Source organism: Lissotriton vulgaris, chromosome 11 (assembly GCF_964263255.1).
Source record: "Lissotriton vulgaris chromosome 11, aLisVul1.2, whole genome shotgun sequence".
In the NCBI taxonomy this organism is placed as follows: Eukaryota; Metazoa; Chordata; class Amphibia; order Caudata; family Salamandridae; genus Lissotriton; species Lissotriton vulgaris.
Genome location: NC_141699.1, coordinates 420,459,907 through 420,478,742, shown reverse-complemented (window position 1 = coordinate 420,478,742; position 18,836 = coordinate 420,459,907). Strand labels below are relative to the sequence as shown.

Below are 18,836 nucleotides of genomic sequence, written 5' to 3'. Positions count from 1 at the left end.
AGGGGCTCTTTATCACCTCTACAAGGCAGCCTGGCTAATCCACTTAACTCTAACCAATCAGGGCAGGCAACTGGAAGGCCGAATGTGGACTTACAAACAAGAAAGTCTAATAACTTCTTGTATGTACACTTTAGGAGAAATTCAACCATATGATATTGTTGGATTTATCAATACCGTTCTGGGAAATCTTTGAATGGCATTTCTAGCCCTCTCCTATCAAGAGTTATTAATCAATAACTTCCTACCATGTTAACCTTTGTAGTAGGGGATTTGCAATGGGAAAAATTACTTGGGCCATTTTTCCAGCACCAGGACTTATAACATATGTTTTTGTAAGTACTTGTCTTACATCTACAGGGAACCCCACCCCATGTGCAACTAAGGGAGACTTTAGGGCTTCTGAATCTGTATAAATGTTGCAGATTCTCCATCCTCAGTGCTCCTAGCATCAAGGTCGAATTTGAGCAGCACTTTACCACAATGTGGGGAGTAAAATGTGAAATTTCACTTTACCCGGGCATATAAAAACTCATTTTAGAAGAGTGTACCTTATTAATACCGGACTCCCCGCCTTTGGGATACCTAGGGGAGACCCTGGGTGTCCCTAATATGCCACAACATTGTGGGTTATCCATTTTTAAGTGGCCCAAACACCAAAGTCGAATTTGGGAACAATTAACTTGTTAAAAGCAGTCCTGGCACCCAGGGCTGTTTTTAAACTGACCTCCGGCTTCAGAGGGCACACATGCAGGTGCAGGAAAAGGCTGCTGGCCTCTAAACTGCCATGCCCCAGGGTACTGGGGACTTCTAGGTAGTTTCAATCCACCTGCCCTGTTATATACTAGGGGCCTATAGATGAGGTCATGCCAATCACAGGGGTACCCCGCCATATCATTGTGTACCCTAGTGTATGTAGGTGTTTTAACTGTATTCCAATTTGTCTTTCAGCACAGCACTGGCCCTGGTTAGGCAGAGCCCATGTTTAGTCAAAATCAGTTACCACACCACTAGTAAAAGCCAGCAAAGCGTTGGGGGGGGGGGGGGGGGAGGAGGAGGAGTGCCATTGGCACAGGATGACTTTGCAACAGCCCTAAGCAGAAAAAATGAGTTACCTAATGTAAATGGTGGCCACATTATTTTCCTGTTGTGTATCATACTTTCAAGTAAAAGGTGCAATGTGTATTCATTATGTCACTGGCACCACACAGCAGGAATCCACCACCCCCAAAAACACTGCCTCCTCAAGGCATGGTGCAGTCGGATACACATTAAATAATTTGAGTAACCATGAACACTCACTGCTGATTTCCTCATCCAGAGCCTTCACTTTCCCTTTCTTCTTGATGAGATGGATCTTCCTGGAGTTCTCCTCCCAATCCTTTTCATTTCCGCCATCCACTCCAACACCTGATGTGAAAAGGATCACTCAAAATTAGCATTCCTAAATAAGTTAAGCCCAGAGCTTTTTAGTAAAACATCTGAAAATGCGAAAGTCACACAGTAATTACGTGTATGCAGGTAGTTTCATGTGCCTTTACTTTAAAATGCATGCAATGATCAGGGCAGCATTTTGCAGTACCAAAATCATAATCATTAGTGATCAGTAGACAAATATGGTAAAATAGATGTCTGGGTTCAAACGTTCACCCAAACATGCCCAAATTCAAACCTCAACTAAGCACACTGGATCCCAGGTCTACAAACTCAAATCCTTGGCAAGAGAACAATCAGTTCTACTCAATAAAGTAAAGTGCCATCCAGTGGTTTATGGTACTTCCCCAGACAAAGTCTACAAGAGCAACCACGGTTGAGTAAAATTAAATGACTTTCCCGTAAATGTAGTTTTCAAAGACAGGTAGCATCACAATAACATATTTGGATACGAGACTGGATATTCTTGAAACAATCTATTTAAGATGTAAATGTTCATATACATTTTTCAAAAATTAAAAAATGTGTTTTTTTCTAAAGCCAATGGATCCACTTTTTTACACCACTACCCTCCTGAATTAGCTGCTTGACCCTTAGATACACCAACATCTAAGAGTAAAGTCTTTAGACCTGCTTTAGATAGAGTTATGTGGATTGGTTAATCGGTCACAAACATGATGGAGATCCCTCTGCCGTATTACAATTGCATTACATCCAATGGCAGGTGTAATATGGTGAACGGGATGTCCACCGCCGAACTTCAAATCAGGCCCGAGTATGTACATGCATTTATCCTTTCAAAACTTTTGAGAGTTATTAGGTGGACAGTAGGCAAGTATGTACAAAAATATCAAAGCGGAAGAACTCAATTTACAGGTGAGATTTCATTTTCTTTAGTGTTGCTTCTTTGCTAAATTTACTTAAACATACATTTGGAAACAACGTGCTGGAATGAGGTAAAGCACGAGGTCGCAAACACTCAAACATTTTTTTAGAACTGCCGAACCTTGGAGAATTAACACTCACATCCTAAACAGTAAAGGCGGCAAAGCACTTCAACTGATTCCCATACTAATGCTTTAAAGATATTAGTCAATGGAGTCTGTCCTGAAATGCCAATCTGGTTGCTTTTTCTGTTGAGTGTGTTGTAACTGGATAACTTATTTGATGCCATTTCATAGCTTTGGTCTACTGAAGTTTTTGCCAGCCAAATGAGTTTCAGACTATTTTAAAGCTCATGAGCTACTGTGAAGTTACTCAATCTCCTTTTAACATTTCAAATAAGAAACTTGCTCTCTAGCAAGCAAAATACCCGTTAGAGGTCATAGGACTGGTTTCTCAAGAAAATTGGTGATGATCTAGTTTGAGGGTGGTGAAGTTTGGAGGCTATTTCCAGGGAGGAATCAGGATTGGTCATATGAGTTACACTATCGATGAGACATAATTTGCGAATACATCAACCAAGCATGCTTGGTTCTCACGTAATCTCCTATATGAGATGACAGCCATCAGAAAAGCAGTTTTCTAAATCAGTTATTTCATAGTGGAGGAATGTAGGTTGTCAAACAGAAGTTATGTCAGTCTTGAAATCACTACATTCATTTCTCTGATGAGGACTGGAGGCACAAATGCAGGAAGGTCCGGTAGTATAGGGTGCAAGAAAAGAGTTTCTTGACCTCTTCCTAGAGCATGTCACTGTGGCTAAGTGACCCATAACACTAAAATGTTGTAATCTTGGCCATGTGGATAATAATTAGCCTTTTCGAACAAGGATTTTCTGCACCACATGGCAGACAAAATCATCTTACTTATGTTCAACCACAACGGCTTAGAGAGGGTGATTTTAAGGCATAAAAAATACTTTGTGCCAACTGATCTAAAACCTGCCCCCAACCTTATTGGAGAATATCCCTAGGCATAATAATATCTGCATTAGAAGTGTGCAACTTGAAGCTGGAGGAGATGCCAAAGGCCTACCTAATTTGGACCCTCAGATTCCAGAAAGATCTGAGGGAGAACCAATCAAACCTAACAGTACATGGAACTGCCCTCAGGCTTCTAAACCAGAACCTTCCCCCTGATGTGCTTATGAGAGTGTACTTCTTCTCTTGCAAAGAGGTCATACTGGCCAAGGCCAGATAGGTGTCTTTGTGGAGTGGGGGGGGGGGGGGGCTGACCTCCTACAATGGAGCCTAAATTACACTCATCCAGGATCACTCTTCAATAACCAAACAAAGCCTTCAAGCCAGTCAAGGCTCTACTACAATCTGAGGAAATTACTTATGGCTGAAGTCAGTCTTTTAGACAGCCATTCCATTGGGACCTACAAAAAGTGCTCCTTCTCCTCTCTGCAAAAAGCTCCAGTCACACTGGGAATGACCAGTGAGAAGGAAGCGGACACCCATCCATTAAGGGCATCGGGTGCCAGGAGCCACATAAAAAAAGATGTCATCAAGTCTCCAGGAGATATAAACAAGGCCGCCCTGATAAAGAAGAGAGAACAAGTGATCCAGTATCTATTTAAAGTCAAGGCTGACTCACATGTCAATGCTCCAGTCAATTAAGACAGCAAACAACAAGAGCATCTAACTAACTGAACAGGCATAGTGACACACAAAGGGGTCTTCCGTGACTGATTGAGACTTAAATTGATGCAATGGAGGCTGGTGGTCTCTGGAGCTTTGCGAGGAGATGGTTGGGAGAAAGTCAGCAGGGCCAATTATCCCAGATTATGTTTTTTTTGGTTAGACAAAACCTTTAAAGCCTTAATAGGCCTTTCTGTTACATTGATTTCTTTGGATCTTTGGGGTGCTCTTTGCGGTTGACCTAATCTGAGTAGCCTACAAGTTCAAACTGTGATGGGGAAGACCGTGATATTGGGGAGGAAAGAGGCAAGGGGGGAGGAACTGAAGATCCCTATAACTGTAGAAACTCTATACTCACCTCTATGCTGTCACAATAAAAGGCAGGACCAGGCCAGCCAGTCACAACTAAAGAACACCTCCACACAAAGCTTGAGAAGGGGCGCTTGACAGCCACTATGTGTAATGTTGGAGCATAAATAGAAACACTTAGGCATCTTTACAGGAGTTGGTCAGCCTTAAGGCATAAATTAGTTTCCTACAAGAGACAGGTTCTCTGTACAGACTAGAGTAGAATTTCATGCATGTCTCTCAGAGATCAGGACCTGGATGAACCATAGGTTCCTGAAAATTAACACAGATAAAACGGAAGTGATAGAATTCGGTCATGGCCAGTCCCTGTGGAATGACTCCTGGTGGCCGATTGATGCCGGGAATTGTCCTTGTCCCATCCCCAAAGTCAGGAATCTCTGGGTCATCTTCGATGACCAGTTGAATTTTTCTGCACAAGTGAATAGTCTCACTTCTTCCGGTTTCTTTCTATTAAAAACTTTGAGAAAGATCTTTCCGTTTATCTCACAGGAACTACAAAAGACAGTGATGGTGAGTCTTTTTTTGTCTAAACTAGACTACTGCAATGCCCTCTTTTTGGGCATTGACAAGACTCAGATGAGGAAACTCCAGTCCTTACAGAATGCGGCAGCTAGACTGCTATTGAACATCCCTAAAGGACAACCAACTTCAGCTGGTATTAATGCACTGCACTGGCCTCCTATCCAGCAGCGGGTGGAATTTAAGGCTTTGTGCCTGGTTCACAAAGCACTTTAAGGTGGTGGTGTCGAGGAAATTTCAAGAATGTTTTCACCTTCCATCCCTCTGCGTGCCCTTAGATCTGCCAACTTAGGTTTACCTCAGAAGGCTAAGATTAGGCCGACAAGATGGAGAGGAAGGACATTATTGAAGGGCGCAGCAAAATTATGAAACGAATTGCCAACTGCCATGAGATTCCAAGCAAATCGTCAGCTTTTTAGGATAGATCTGAAAACATGGCTTTTGTCATCCATCTAGTCCTTCTGGTAATATAAGCCTTTTTCTCTGACATACACTAGCGCCAAGACACCACGGCAATCGAGGGCTTTATAAACATACATCCTATCCTATCCTATCCTAGAATGCAGACCCGGCTATGTGCCAAGCAATATTACACTACAGCCCTCACTAAGACATCAGGGTGGGAATATTATTGCGCTCACGCCACTCTTTTTTGGTGAATTAGCCACCATAAGAGGGGCGATGGATAGCAAATAATGGAATGTGGGAGGGACACCTGTTGTTCCTTGCCCTTACAAGGGTCAAGTAATGTTACCAAAACAGTCTATAGGAGGTTGTGGAGTTTTACACAGATACCATAATTGTAGGTGGGAGCCTTCAACCTAGTAATCAAAATACTTCAGTATAGATCCAAGCAGCATGTACAGGGGTGAATGAAAGATCCTGGCGGAAGGGCGAGTGTAGCTTAAAGACCTGGCACCACCATTCCCTTCCTGTTGAATACTCACATTTCTCTGCAGCCCACCAGATGTTTGGAGAATCAACTATACACTGACAGATAAATGCCTATTGAACGTATTCAAGTAGGTGGACCAGGATCCAGAGAAACTGTCAGATTAGAGCCGATTATCAGTAACATCCTCCTATTAGGCCCTGGAGAGGACGAAACACAAGGGGACCTGGCACTTGAACAACCCCACCCCAAAGGACCCAGCTGTTGTAGACACCTACCGGAATCAGATCCTAGAGTACATGATATTCAACAACACATGGGACATAAGTAGGGGATTTGTGAGGGATGACATGAAAACAGGGATTTCAGCCTTACTGATGGGGGAAGTTGCTTGCCTCAATCTTGTGAGAAACAAACTGCTTTTCAAGTGAAAGCTAGAACTCCAGGAGTTAGAATTCAGAGAAACATAATCCAATCCCTAAAAGAGAATCCTCATACCTGACAAATGTAACAGGGCATAAATGCACTATAGAGAAAGTCAAAGACAAGAACATGTTGGTCAGATTGGGGACATTCTTCCGCAATGGAGGCAATAAGGCCAGCAGACTTCTAGCTAAGAATGCTACAGGCCTAACAATCACAGAGCTACATCAGGGAGATCTGGGATAAGGAGGTGAGGTCTAAGAATCTGAAGACAGTCAACTCTGGGCATGCCAAACGTTTTATTAAAACTTATACGAGCCACACCTCACTAACCCGCAGGCTAGATGCTACTGTTTAGGCTTTGTGTCACAGCCTCGACTCAACAAGCATGAACAGAACAGCTTTACAATCCAATAATCAAGGAGGAGGTGTTGACAGAGTCACCAAGCATGAAGACTGCCAGGTCTCCATGCCTGGATGGTGTCTCTGTACTTAGACTTTTGCCCCTCAATGGATTCCGTGCTTAATCAAAATTCAACTGCTCCCAGGTAGTAACCTGCTTCATGGCAGAATCAATGATCTCTTTCATTGTTAACGAAGGCAAAGATCCCACACTTTGCGCTACATACCACTTAATATCAGTGCTAGGATTCAAGACAAAAATATTCAACAAAGTTTTAGCCAATCAGCTAGATAATGTAATGCCTAGGGGGGGGGGGCGTGGCTTGGATGCCGAGGAGGTAGGCAGCGTGAGCTCGGAGCTCCGCGCCCGATCCCGGAAAATATCCTGAAAATCTGATCGGACCCCGACTTAATTGATATCATCCGACACTGGAAGATACCACGGAGGATCCGGTGCCCACGGAGGACGACGTCGGGCCATTCCTGACCCGTTATTCGACTTCGAAAGTTGGACTCAGGCGCGAAGTCTTCGACCTAAGATGGCGGCGGTGGCATGAGACACGGAGACGACGGAGTAGCCGGACCGGAGCCCCACCAAGAGCTGCTGCCTCTACAGTTAGGAGGTGTTCGCGGTTGCATCGCACCCCTCCCTGGGTGGTGGAGTGGACCTCGGGCGCACCTCGGGCGGTGGCTGGGATCCGCCCCTTGGTAGTGGCGGCGACAGCATGGCTATGGCCCTGTGATGATGGCCCTGGGCCTCTGAGCACGACTGGCGCCGTCCGGACTAGCGGCTGATCGGAGACTCTGCTCCCTAGAGACAGCCTTGGATCCGGAGCCCTGAGCGGCGCCCCAGGCGCGGACGGGACAGGTTTTCCCGCTGCAGCTGCAGGGGACCTCCCTGAGGACGAAGTCCGGCGACGTGCGGAGAGAGAGCACGGACAGTGTTGGAGGCCATCGCTCGTGCCGGCCCAGATGGGGAAGCCAAAAGGGAAGGGAGATGGTGCGACTGATACAGAGGCCGCGGAAGGAGCGGATCGAGACCAATCGGCACTGCAGCGGATGCAGGATCGTATCCTGGAGGCCATCGCCACCACAAAGGACGCTTTACAACAAGATATAGCTCAGGTGGCGACAGGCTTGGGCCTCCTGAAGGCCGACCATGATAAACTTAAGGACCGAGTGAAATCCGTGGAAATCACGGTTAAGGAATTAGCCCCGGGCCATGCAGCGGTGAAGGCGCAGATGTCGGAGGTGATGGACCGCTTGAAGGTGCTGGAACGGAGGGCCGAAGATGCGGAAAACCGGAATAGGCGCAACAACGTACGCCTTGTGGGCCTGCCGGAAAAAATTGAAGGCGACGATATGGTGGGCTACCTCGATAACTGGTTGCGAACGGAGGTGGCACCGGAGGGACTGTCCCCCTTCTTCTCCCTGGAGCGAGCGCATAGGGTTCCGGCGCGCCCGCCGGCCTCAGGTCTCCCTCCTCGCCCAGTGGTGTTCAAATTGCTCCATTACCGGGACAGAGACTGGCTTTTGCAGAGGGCGAGAGAGGCAGGGCCCTTTCAAGTGGACAACAGCAGGGTCTCTATGTTCCCGGATTACACGTTTGAAACGCAGCGGCTCAGAGCGAACTTTCTGTCCCTTAAGCGGGAGCTCCGTGCTGAAGGCATCAAGTACTCCCGGTTGTTCCCAGCGAAGCTGAGAGTGGTGGTGGATGAACAATCACTTTTCTTCACGTCCTCTGCGGACGCTTGGACCTGGTGGGACACTTATAAAGCGGGAACGGACGGTGCTAAGGCCAGGGAGGAGGAGGCTAAGGTGGCACAACCGGTCAGGAAATCCCAACGGATCAGGAGGAACCGCAGGAGAACCGGCAAACCTTCGGTGTCGCAGACGGAGGCGGAGAGGCAGGCGGCTCTACAGGCGGTAGCGGACTTATCCAGGACCACCAGAAGTCAGTCCGGGAAGGGCACGGACTCAGAGGGCCCGGACACGGGCTCGGAGATGGGACAATCGGAATTTGGTGGGGCCCGGGGCCCTATTGTGACACCGCAGACTTCGGAGGAGATACTCGAGGACCTGGACTAGTGGAATGGACTCGCTGGTTGGACACCGGGGCACTGGGCCCGTGGCAGTGGAACGCTGTGATTTGAGGTTTTGGGGCGCTATAATGTGGGGATTGTGGGGTGGAGTGCGCGGGGTGGATTTGCTTTGAGGATCTATTGCATCGAGCCACGCCTTACTGGCCCCTAAGGTCACCGCAGTGGAGACTGCGGCCATTTCTGCCTTTCTTTGAGGGGTGGTTGGGAGTGTTAGTTTGGATGGGGGTACTTCCAGTTGCGGGGGGGCCTGTCCTGGGGGGGTGGGTGTTGCGAGCAGTTTGGGTTGCTCGGGGGGCAGTTGTTGTTGGAGGGGTTTGGCTTCCTGTTGGGAGAGGGAGGGTGGGTTGGCCCGTGGTCGCGGAGCACATGAGGACATTGTTCTTTATCGTCTGGTCCGGTTGTGTGGGGGGGGATGGCTAGTACCGGGGCATTGAAATGTGTTTCCTGGAATGTGCGGGGTATGCAGTCCATGACACGCAGGCATAAAGTTCAGGCATACCTCAAGCGTAGGGGGGTCCATATAGCGTTCCTGCAAGAATCGCATCTTAATAAGCAAGAGGGGGCTGCTCTGCAGAGACGCTGGAGGGGGCAGCTGTTTCACACGACGTTCTCGGCCTTTGCGAGGGGGACACTGATTTGGGTGCGGGCGGGGGTCCCCTTCCAGGTAACAAAAACGTTGGTGGACCCGGAGGGCAGGTATGTGGCGGTGGAGGGGAGGCTGAGAGGCAGGGTGATATCTCTTTGCAATGTGTACGCTCCTAATGTAGATCTGCCCGCATTTTTATCTACAATCTCGGGCAAACTGGCGGGTTATTTGGCAGGGCCGGTCCTTTTGGGGGGGGATTTCAACTCGGTCGAGGATGTGTTATTGGATAGATCCCATCCCCCACTGCGCGCGTCCCCAGCGCATAGAGTCGCCAAGCGCAGGTTGGAATGGCAGGAGAGCTGGGCCCTCACAGATGCATGGAGGGCGTTACATCCAACTACCAGGGACTACTCCTTTCACTCACACTTGCATGACCTACACGTGCGGCTAGATGCGTTTCTTTGTTCGCCATGCGTGCTCCCTGCGGTGGGAAGGGCGGAATACTTGGCCAAGACGATATAGGACCACAACCCGTTGTTGATATCCCTGAACTGTATGGTGACTGCTAACGGCGTGCCAACATGGCGCCTACAACCCGACACCCTGGATGACCTGTTGTTCAGGGAGGCTCTGGGGGAACGTATTGAGAGTTACTTTGAGGAGAACAGTGGCACGGCCTCCACGAGGGCGGTAGAGTGGGATGCGTTTAAGGTGGTGGTGCGGGGACACTGTATTGGGCACACAGCTGGGGCCCGCAAGACTTTGCTGGACGACTTGGATAAGGCTGAAACACGGCTGAGGGAACTGGAGAAAAGGCGCCCGAATCACCCTGAGTTGCAGGAGGGGCTCAGTGGGGCACGGGAGGGGCTGGCTGTAGAGTTGGAACGGCTGCGCAGCTTTGACCATAAGGCGTACATGACGAGGGCGCATGCGGAAGGCGATAAGGCGGGGTCTATGCTGGCATGGCTCGCTAACCCAGTCAGGAGGGGCATGCCGATCATGATGATCCAAGAGATAGGGGAGGAGCCCTGCCATACTCAACCCGGGATCCTGAATAAGTTTCGTACTTATTACGAGGGGCTCTATGAGAGTGGTGAAACAGGAGGGGCGGATGAGCTAGGGGAGTTCTTGGACGGCCTCCAACTGCCGAGAGTGGAGGAATCGGAGGCAGAAGAGCTGGGTCGGCCCATCACTCTTGGAGAGATAGGGTGTGCAGTAAAGCAAATGGCCAGAAACAAGACCCCGGGACTTGACGGACTTCCGATCGAATTCTACAGTAAATATCTAGAGTACCTTGCTCCTCGGCTGTGTGAGGTGTACAATGAAGCGCAAACGAAGGGCCGGCTCCCGGGCTCCATGAGTGAGGCCCTCATGATACCGCTCTTAAAACCGGGCAGAGAGGGTGCGGCTTTGTCCTCGTACCGTCCGTTGTCCATGTTGACGACGGACTACAAGATCCTGAGTAAAATTCTTGCCAACAGACTGCTGGTGCACATGACGGGCCTTGTTCACGAAGACCAGTGCGGTTTTATTCCGACACGCAACACTACCCATAATATCCGTAGGCTTACTAGACTGATGGGTGCGGACTGGCCGAGCGCCGTTTCCCCATTTGTCCTTTCCATTGACATAGAGAAGGCCTTTGACAGCCTTGAGTGGGGATACCTGTATGAGGTGATGCGACGCTTCGGATTGGGGGACGGATACATAAACTGGACCAAGGTCCTTTATACTGATGCGGTAGCGAGAGTCCGAGTGGGTACTCTGATCTCGAGGCAATACCCGGTCAGGCGTGGTACCAGACAGGGATGTTCCCTTTCTCCGCTCCTCTTCGCTTTGGCTATGGAACCCTTCGCTGTGGAGGCCAGGCTGGGCCGCCACTATGCCGGTTTATCATTTAGGGGCAGGCCGCACCTTATTTCCTTGTACGCAGATGACCTGCTGATGTTTCTGGCCGACGCGGGCCCCGAGCTCGAGGGGGCACGGCGGCTACTGGGGCGGTTCGGCCGGTTGTCGGGCCTGAGGGTCAATTGGCCTAAATCCTGCCTGTTCCCCCTGAGATCAGGAGAACCGTGTCCACTCACCGCGCAAGAACTTCGGTGGGAGCCGCGCTGCCTGCATTATTTGGGGGTCTATATTTATCACACCCCGGCTGATTTGCTGGAAGGCAACATCACCCGCTGTATTACTGCCCTACGGGGGTCCATGGACTTCTGGTCGACCCTGCCGTTATCCCTGGCTGGTAGGATTTCCCTGCTCAAAATGGTGGCCCTACCCAGGCTTCTGTATTATTTTAGGACACTCCCGGTGTGGGTCCCGAGCTCTATTTTTAAACGCCTGAGGTCTCTGGTCATAGCGTTCTTATGGGGCACGGGCAGGAGGCGCATAGCGCTCGATACTTTGCTGCGCCCCAAGGATGAAGGAGGAATGGCGGTGCCGGATTTTGAAGGGTATTACCTGGCTGCGCAGCTGCAGATTTTTACTCAGGAGGTTGCGAGAGTATATAGAGGCCCTGAGGACGCGAGAGTAGAAGGTACCCCGCGGCATGTTCTGGCGTACATCTCGCTGCACCAGAAGCTCCGGGTGGGAGATTTGACGGTCGAGGAGCAGACGTTCCGACTCTGCTGGGACCGGGCCTGTAAGCGGGCAGGAGTCCGCCTTATGTATGCCCCTGAAATTCCGCTGGGTATGGTCACGGCCCTCCTGCATGGAGCGCTTGCTAGGTTGGGAGGAGGCGGGGATACAAATGCTGGGTGATCTATACGAGGATGGAGTACTGCTGCCGTTTCAGGCTTTGCAAGAGCGTTTCGACCTGCCGAGAGGCGACTACTTGTTGCATGCAGCGGTCACGGGTGCAATGCAGGCCCACTGGGGGGGAAGGCTTGCAGGAGCCGGGCACCTCCATGGCCTGTCAGTACACGATGATGGCTGCGGGGTCCTTTAAGGCTGTCACTTGCTTGTACTCCAGGATGCAGAGGGAGGCCTTGCAACCATTGACGGCCCTAAAGGCCAAGTGGGAGCTGGACCTTCAAGTGGAAATACCTGATACGACCTGGGGCCAGTTACTGAGGCGGGCAAGGAAGAGCTTGAGAAACGCCAGGTTTCAACTAATCCACTTCTATGTCATCCACAGGGCATACCTCACACCGGGGAAAATACAACAGTATTTTGGGGTAGATAACGCTGCTTTCCCTAGATGTAATACGGTCGGGCGGATCTGGGTCACATGCTATGGGATTGCCCCGCTCTGGGAGACTATTGGCAGGAAGTGGGGCGGGCCCTTAACAGCGCGACGGACAGAGACATCCAGTACACAAAAGCGGTTGGCATCCTCCACTGGTTCCCACACACGCCTAGAAACAAGACCACTAGCAAATTTATAGACTTGGGACTTATTCTGGCCAAGCAGGAGATAACGAGGAACTGGAAGTCGAGAGTGGGGCCCACGTATAAAAGATGGTATGGGGAATGCCTGAGGTGGGCCGCATGTGAAAGCACCCTGAGGTACCAGGTGGCCTGGAGGATGAATGACGAGAAGGCTCTGGAGAGGGCTACTGCATGGGAAATGATGGTGCAGGCGCTCCGAGATATGGATGCTGAGGAGCTAGAAGGTGAGGGTGAGCTAGATGGGGCAGGCCCTGTCACTTTGCAGGAGAGCACACCTTAGCGAATGTTTGTTCCTCCTACAACGCGCCAGACACTCTTACACTGCTGATTCAACGCAGAGCGACCACGGGGAGGGGGGGTGGTAAGGAAGTCGGAATTGGCGGGCTGTTGGGGCACCGAAATCAGGGGAGGGGGAGGGGTGAAAATCACAAAAGCAACCCAGCAATACTTGACTACTACTACTGTCAGACATTGTAAGGTGTTACGAGAGACATTTATGGACAAGGCCACCCGCACCAGAAGAAAAGGCGGGCCCCCCGGATAATGTAGGACTGGATAACACCACTCTTGTACACTGTGAATGTATATTGCTGATTATCTTGTCTGTACATTTATATTGGTGATGCAATAAAAATGATGTTAAAAAAAAATAATGTAATGCCTAGGTTGAGATACGAAGACCAGACAGGCTTTACACAAGAGAACAATGCTAGTGATAACAAAAGCAACAACAACAAAAACACTTCATCTTATAGATATAGCAAAAAAAAAGGTGTGGCTTTCGTCAATCAAAGCCTAGCCATGTGCTGAACAGGGGAGGGCCACTGTGTGCCAATGACCCAACACAGTTGAATTCTAGGTCTCCCAAATCACCAGACCAATGCTTGTAGTGTGGGATTTCCTATCCCATAGATAGTTAGCCAATTACACCACTCACACTTCCTTAGGCCACTAATTGGCAACCTTGACTGCATGCCCGGGTTGGAGAGGCATGGATTTAAGATGTAGAATCAATGGTTCTCTTGGCCGCATGTTTGCTTCAGTAAAGGGATGATTAAGCCTTTTGTTGATGTGAAGACATATGGACTTACAGAACCAGAAAGCTTCCATTACTCGCAGACGAGACACTGGGTTTACATCCGGAAGTCATGAGGGGAACAATGAGGAACATTGCTTCAGTTTAAGATTCCTTCAGACATTCTCCTCGAGCTAATGCTTGGTCTCTAAAACATGCACACCTGTAGACTGTGATTGGTGATTACGAGTTCCCCAGCTACATGATGGCTTCACTGAAAAAAAATCTGTCTGGTATCAAACATCTCGCATTAATAAGCACAAACGGATTCCAGTGATGGATTTATTAACACATGCAATAATAGGGCACCTTAGAGGTGCCCCCTGACAAACTACCAACGAATATATGATGATACTTCACAAACTGAAACAATGCATACTTTCACAACGTTGTTTTTAGTTCGCAAGTACCATCACAATGCATTTTTCTATAACACATACCATTACTTCACATTTGCTTAAAAATGCATATGAAATGTCTTTACAATAGAACCCAATTCCCTGCATAGATTTATTGATTTTTGAGATTTATAAAGCGCTCAAATACCCTAAAACATGCACAGTCCTAAATGCACAGCCCTAATCAAACAACCACCTCTACCAATTTCAATAGAAAAGTAACTTAACATCATCCTAGACACCTAGCAATAGGAGACTTTTTGTCTGAGTCAACAATTATTCAAGACATGCACAAGGGAAAGAGACAGTCTACAGGTGGCAGTAAACTCTGGCGAGATATGTATTATGGAATTTCCCAATGGCGAAAAGGTTCTTGACAGACGTCTGTTTTTAAAGTGCCCCTTCTTGACATGGTCACCACAACTTTTTACCTGGTATTTAATGCAATCTTGACAGAAGTGCGCTGGGTTTTGCTTTACAGGTCCCCAGTGTCATATTCCTTTCCCTAAAACTGTAAAATTATTCCCCCAATTGTAGAGGACATACCTGCACGAGCAGATGCCCCTGTGGTGTCCATGTTGATTCTTGGACATTGCCAGTAAACAGGGAAGCCACCTTGAGTATATGTACTGGGCATTGGTGATTACGAGTTCCCCAGCTACATGATGGCTTCACTGAAACAAAATCTGTCTGGTATCAAACATCTTGCATTAATAAGCACAAACTGATTCCAGTGATAGATTTATTAACACATGCACCAATAGGGCACCTTAGAGGTGCATCCCTGACAAACTACCAACAAATATATGATGATACTTCACAAACTGAAACAATGCATATTTGCACAACGTTGTTTTTAGTTCGCAAGTACCTTTACAAAGCATTTTTCTATAACACATACCATTACTTCGCATTTGCTTAAAAATGCATATGAAATGTCTTTACAACGGAACCCAATTCCGCTCAAATACCCGTAGCTGTCTCGGCGCTACGGACAACGGTATAAGCTGGGCGGAGTGAGTTATTGGTTGAATAGCCAGGTTTTGGACATTTTTCTAAAGGTGAACAAGGACTGACGTGATCTGATCTGTAACGGAAGTGAGTTCCAGTGTTTAGCAGTGGTGACGTTAAATCGCTTATCGCCCCATGTAGCCGTTTTGACGCGGGGAACCTTCAGCAAGAGTGCAGTGGCTGAGTGTAAAGCCCGGTTCAGAGTGTAGGTTGCTAGCTCCTTTATGAGAAATTGAGGTCCAGAGTTACGCGTGGCCTTAATGCACAAAGCCTTAAATTTAGAGCGATTCTTCACCTAGAGCCAGTGATATTTTTTGATGACATGAGAGATAGGCTTAAACTTGGGAGTTCTGGATAACATTCTGGCTGCTGCATTTTGGACAGATTGTAGCTTTTGGATGACCTTCTTTTGTGCATTTAAAAATAGCCCATTGCTATAGTCTATGGAGGACATGACAAGAGTACTAACTAGAGTCTTTCCCGCATTCAAAGGATGGAATGGTAGAATTTTCTTTATCATTCGTAGTTTGAAAAACGAGGCAGAGACTACCGAGTTGGCATGCGGTGCAAAGGTCAATCTATCGTCCAATATGACACCCAAGTTCCTAACTTTGGTGACTGAAGCCGGGGGGGGAGGGTGGGGGGTCCAAAGTATGAGGCCACTAGGACTGAGACCAGACTGGGAATAGCTTGCCGATTGTCATGACCTCGGTTTTGTCAGAGTACAGCGTAAGGCAATGGCTGGCCATCCAACTACTGATGGCCAACATGCCATCTTGGAACTTGACTGCCACTTTGTCACCGTTGTTTATTGCCAGTACCAGTTGTGTGTCATCGGCGTAAGATGTAAGTCCCATCCCGTGTGCTTTGATGATTCTAGCTAAGTCTGTCACATAGATGTTGAAAAGTGTCGTACTCGACGATTAACCTTGTGGTACACCACACAGGAGGGACAGTTGCGCAGAGTGAAAAGTGCCCAAGTTTACCGATTGGGTGCATGAGATGAGAAAGGATGATAGCAGGTCTTGTGCCTTGAGTTGGATGCCCATTTTAGTGACACGGTACATCAGAATGTTATGATCGACCGTGTCAAAAGCAGCTGAGAGGTCCAATAAAATGAGAACTGCCGTTCGGCCTGGTCCAGGATGTTTCTGATATCTTCCGACTCCTTAATGAGCGCGGTTTCTGTTCCATGCCCTCTGCGGAAACCAAACAGAGTATCATCTAATAGGTGATGATCTTCAATAAATTTCGAGAGTTGGCTGTTCATTACCTCTCAACGATTTTAGCTGGAAAAGGTAGGCTGGCCATGGGCCTGTAGTTTTTAGTGTCTTCCGGGTCCAAATTTGATTTTTTCAGCAAGGGTTTCAGAATGGTTTTCTTCCAGGAAGTAGGATAGATACCTGAAGCGAACATGGCATTAAAAATGTTCGTCAAAACACATGCCACCTGATCAGCAACAGGTGTAAGTACAGCCGGCGGGCAGCGGTCATTAGCTGAACCCAATTTAATCGAAGACATGAGTTTGAGAATCTGGTCTGATGTTGTATTAGCAAATTGTACTAACGTATGTTCAGGTACATCCCCTATAAAAGGCAGATTCGTAGAGTTTGTCTGAGTAGTACATTTTGAATAAATATTGTTTACTTTTTCAAAGAAGTAATCTGATAGGGAGTCGCACAGTGACTGAGAGGGAACAGGGGCAGCAGTAGATGTGGAGCCGGATAATTCGGTGACTACTCGGAATAGCTGCTTGTTGGAATTTTTCTCAGCTGCAATCTGTGTAACGTAGCAGTTAATTTTTTCCTGTGTGATTAGGAGTTTGTATTTAGCGAGAGCCTCTTTATAAAGCAGTTTTTCCTGACTGGAGTACAATTTGCACCGTTGTCTTTCCCTGTTTCTACATAATTTCTTTTGTTCCCTGAGTGTTTCTGGAACCATGGGGCAGACGGAGATCGCCGGTTTTTTGAGAGGTTTTTGTTCAGCACCAGACTATTAAATGCGTTATGCAGCCAATTTTCATAAGTTGCTGATGCTATGTTGGGATCTGAAGGGATCTTTGGCTGGGTTAAAGAAAGTTGTTCCTTAAGGAGCAGATTGTCTATGCATTTCTAAGCTTTGAATTTGGCAGGTGCGTTTTTAAACGTATTCAGGGGAAGCTTTTTATTAATGAGAACATCAAAAATAATTACAATAATTACATGATGGTCGGTCCATACCACCGGAAGAATGGCTTTTAGCCGGAATTTCTTGCGAGTTGGAAAAGAGGCCATCCAAGGTGTGACCTGCTTTATGCGTAGCACTATGAACTCGCTGTGATAAGCCCATTGCTTCTAAGTCTGCAAGCAGCGTATTAGTGTCTTTGTTGGCCTAGTTTTCCAGAAAGTTAAAATCTCCTAGAATCGTGTAGGTATGTTCGGCTGCTACAGGGTCTACTAAATAGCTGAGCGAGGGAGGAATTCAGTTCTAGGTCCTGATGGACGATAGAGTAGAATGCCTTTAAAAGTGAGGGAGGGAGTGAGCTGAACAGTGAAGTAGATTGCTTCACAGGTCAGTGAAGGAATAGGATCTATTTTTGTTGTGAATTTGCTGCGATAAATTTATGTAGTCTGTCTTCTCTTAAGGCAGTATAGCCCTCGGGGGTGGCCGCCGTGAGATCAGGTCCTGATGCCGGGTCTGTCCATGTTTCCGTTGTAAAGAGCAGATCAAGATTATGACCCGTTAGCAAGTCTGCTATTTCATTCTTGTGTTTACATAGTGAGCGGGCATTTATGAGTGCTGCTGTGATGGTTCTATTATTGTGAAGGCTTTGTGTATCAGTAGGATCTAGGTTTAAAATGGCAAAGGGGACAAGCTTTGAAAGGAGCACTGGAAGGAGTGTGCAGAACCAAGCGGGTACAATCCTTTCTAGGTAGTGGTCCTAGTTTTAGCAATTCCACTCCTGAGTAACCTAATTTCCTAGGGTCTGGGGGCAGTGGGCCAGGTGGGGTGGCCCTGGGCCCGGTCCAGGCGCGGACGGGCGCAGACGGGCTTGCCCTTGGCACGCCTTAGGCGCACTACTGGCGCGCTACGGGCGCGTCCGCTGAGCGCGCACATCTCGGACCACCTAATTAGTGGTGGTGGCGCAATCAACTGGTCCGCTAACCTTGCCGGAAGTTGTGCTGCTCTCTGAGGCCCTCCAATCAAACGGCACTTGCCGTGTCGGACCGGGGCCGGGAGCCAAGATAAGGTGAGAATGCAAGTGCAAGTAAAAACAGTATTTAAAAACAGATATTAGCTCGAGCAGAGGGATACTGGCAATTCAAAAGCTGTGCACACCGCAACTAGCAGCATTCTAGCCGCGTCCGCTGCGCGTGCGCATCTGGGACCACCTAAATAGTGGTGGTGGCACAATCAACTGATCCGCTAACCTTTACAACGCTTTTTTTTTTTTAAATAACCCCGAACACTATGCAAATTTCTACATCCATATACACTGCCCTACATAACACATCCTCCACAACACTACCCTAAAACACTACCCTACACTACACAACACTACACCCTTACACAACCCTCCCCCTTCACCATTCCAGTCCCTACACTCAAACACTACCCTGCACGACCCCAGACACTACCCTAAACCCTAAAACACTACCCTACACAAACACTACAAC

The 18,836-nt window shown here is 48.2% G+C and overlaps 1 protein-coding gene across 2 annotated transcripts in view; it reads right to left on the bottom strand.

The window, feature by feature from the left end:
* Positions 1-18,836, bottom strand: part of GFPT1 (glutamine--fructose-6-phosphate transaminase 1) — a 263,939-nt gene that overhangs the window by 183,290 nt on the left and 61,813 nt on the right. For both annotated transcript variants that reach the window (XM_086943489.1, XM_086943490.1), the window contains exon 3: positions 1,300-1,407. In XM_086943489.1, the coding sequence (XP_086799615.1) occupies positions 1,300-1,407 (108 nt within the window). The remainder of the gene's footprint in view (positions 1-1,299; positions 1,408-18,836) is intronic.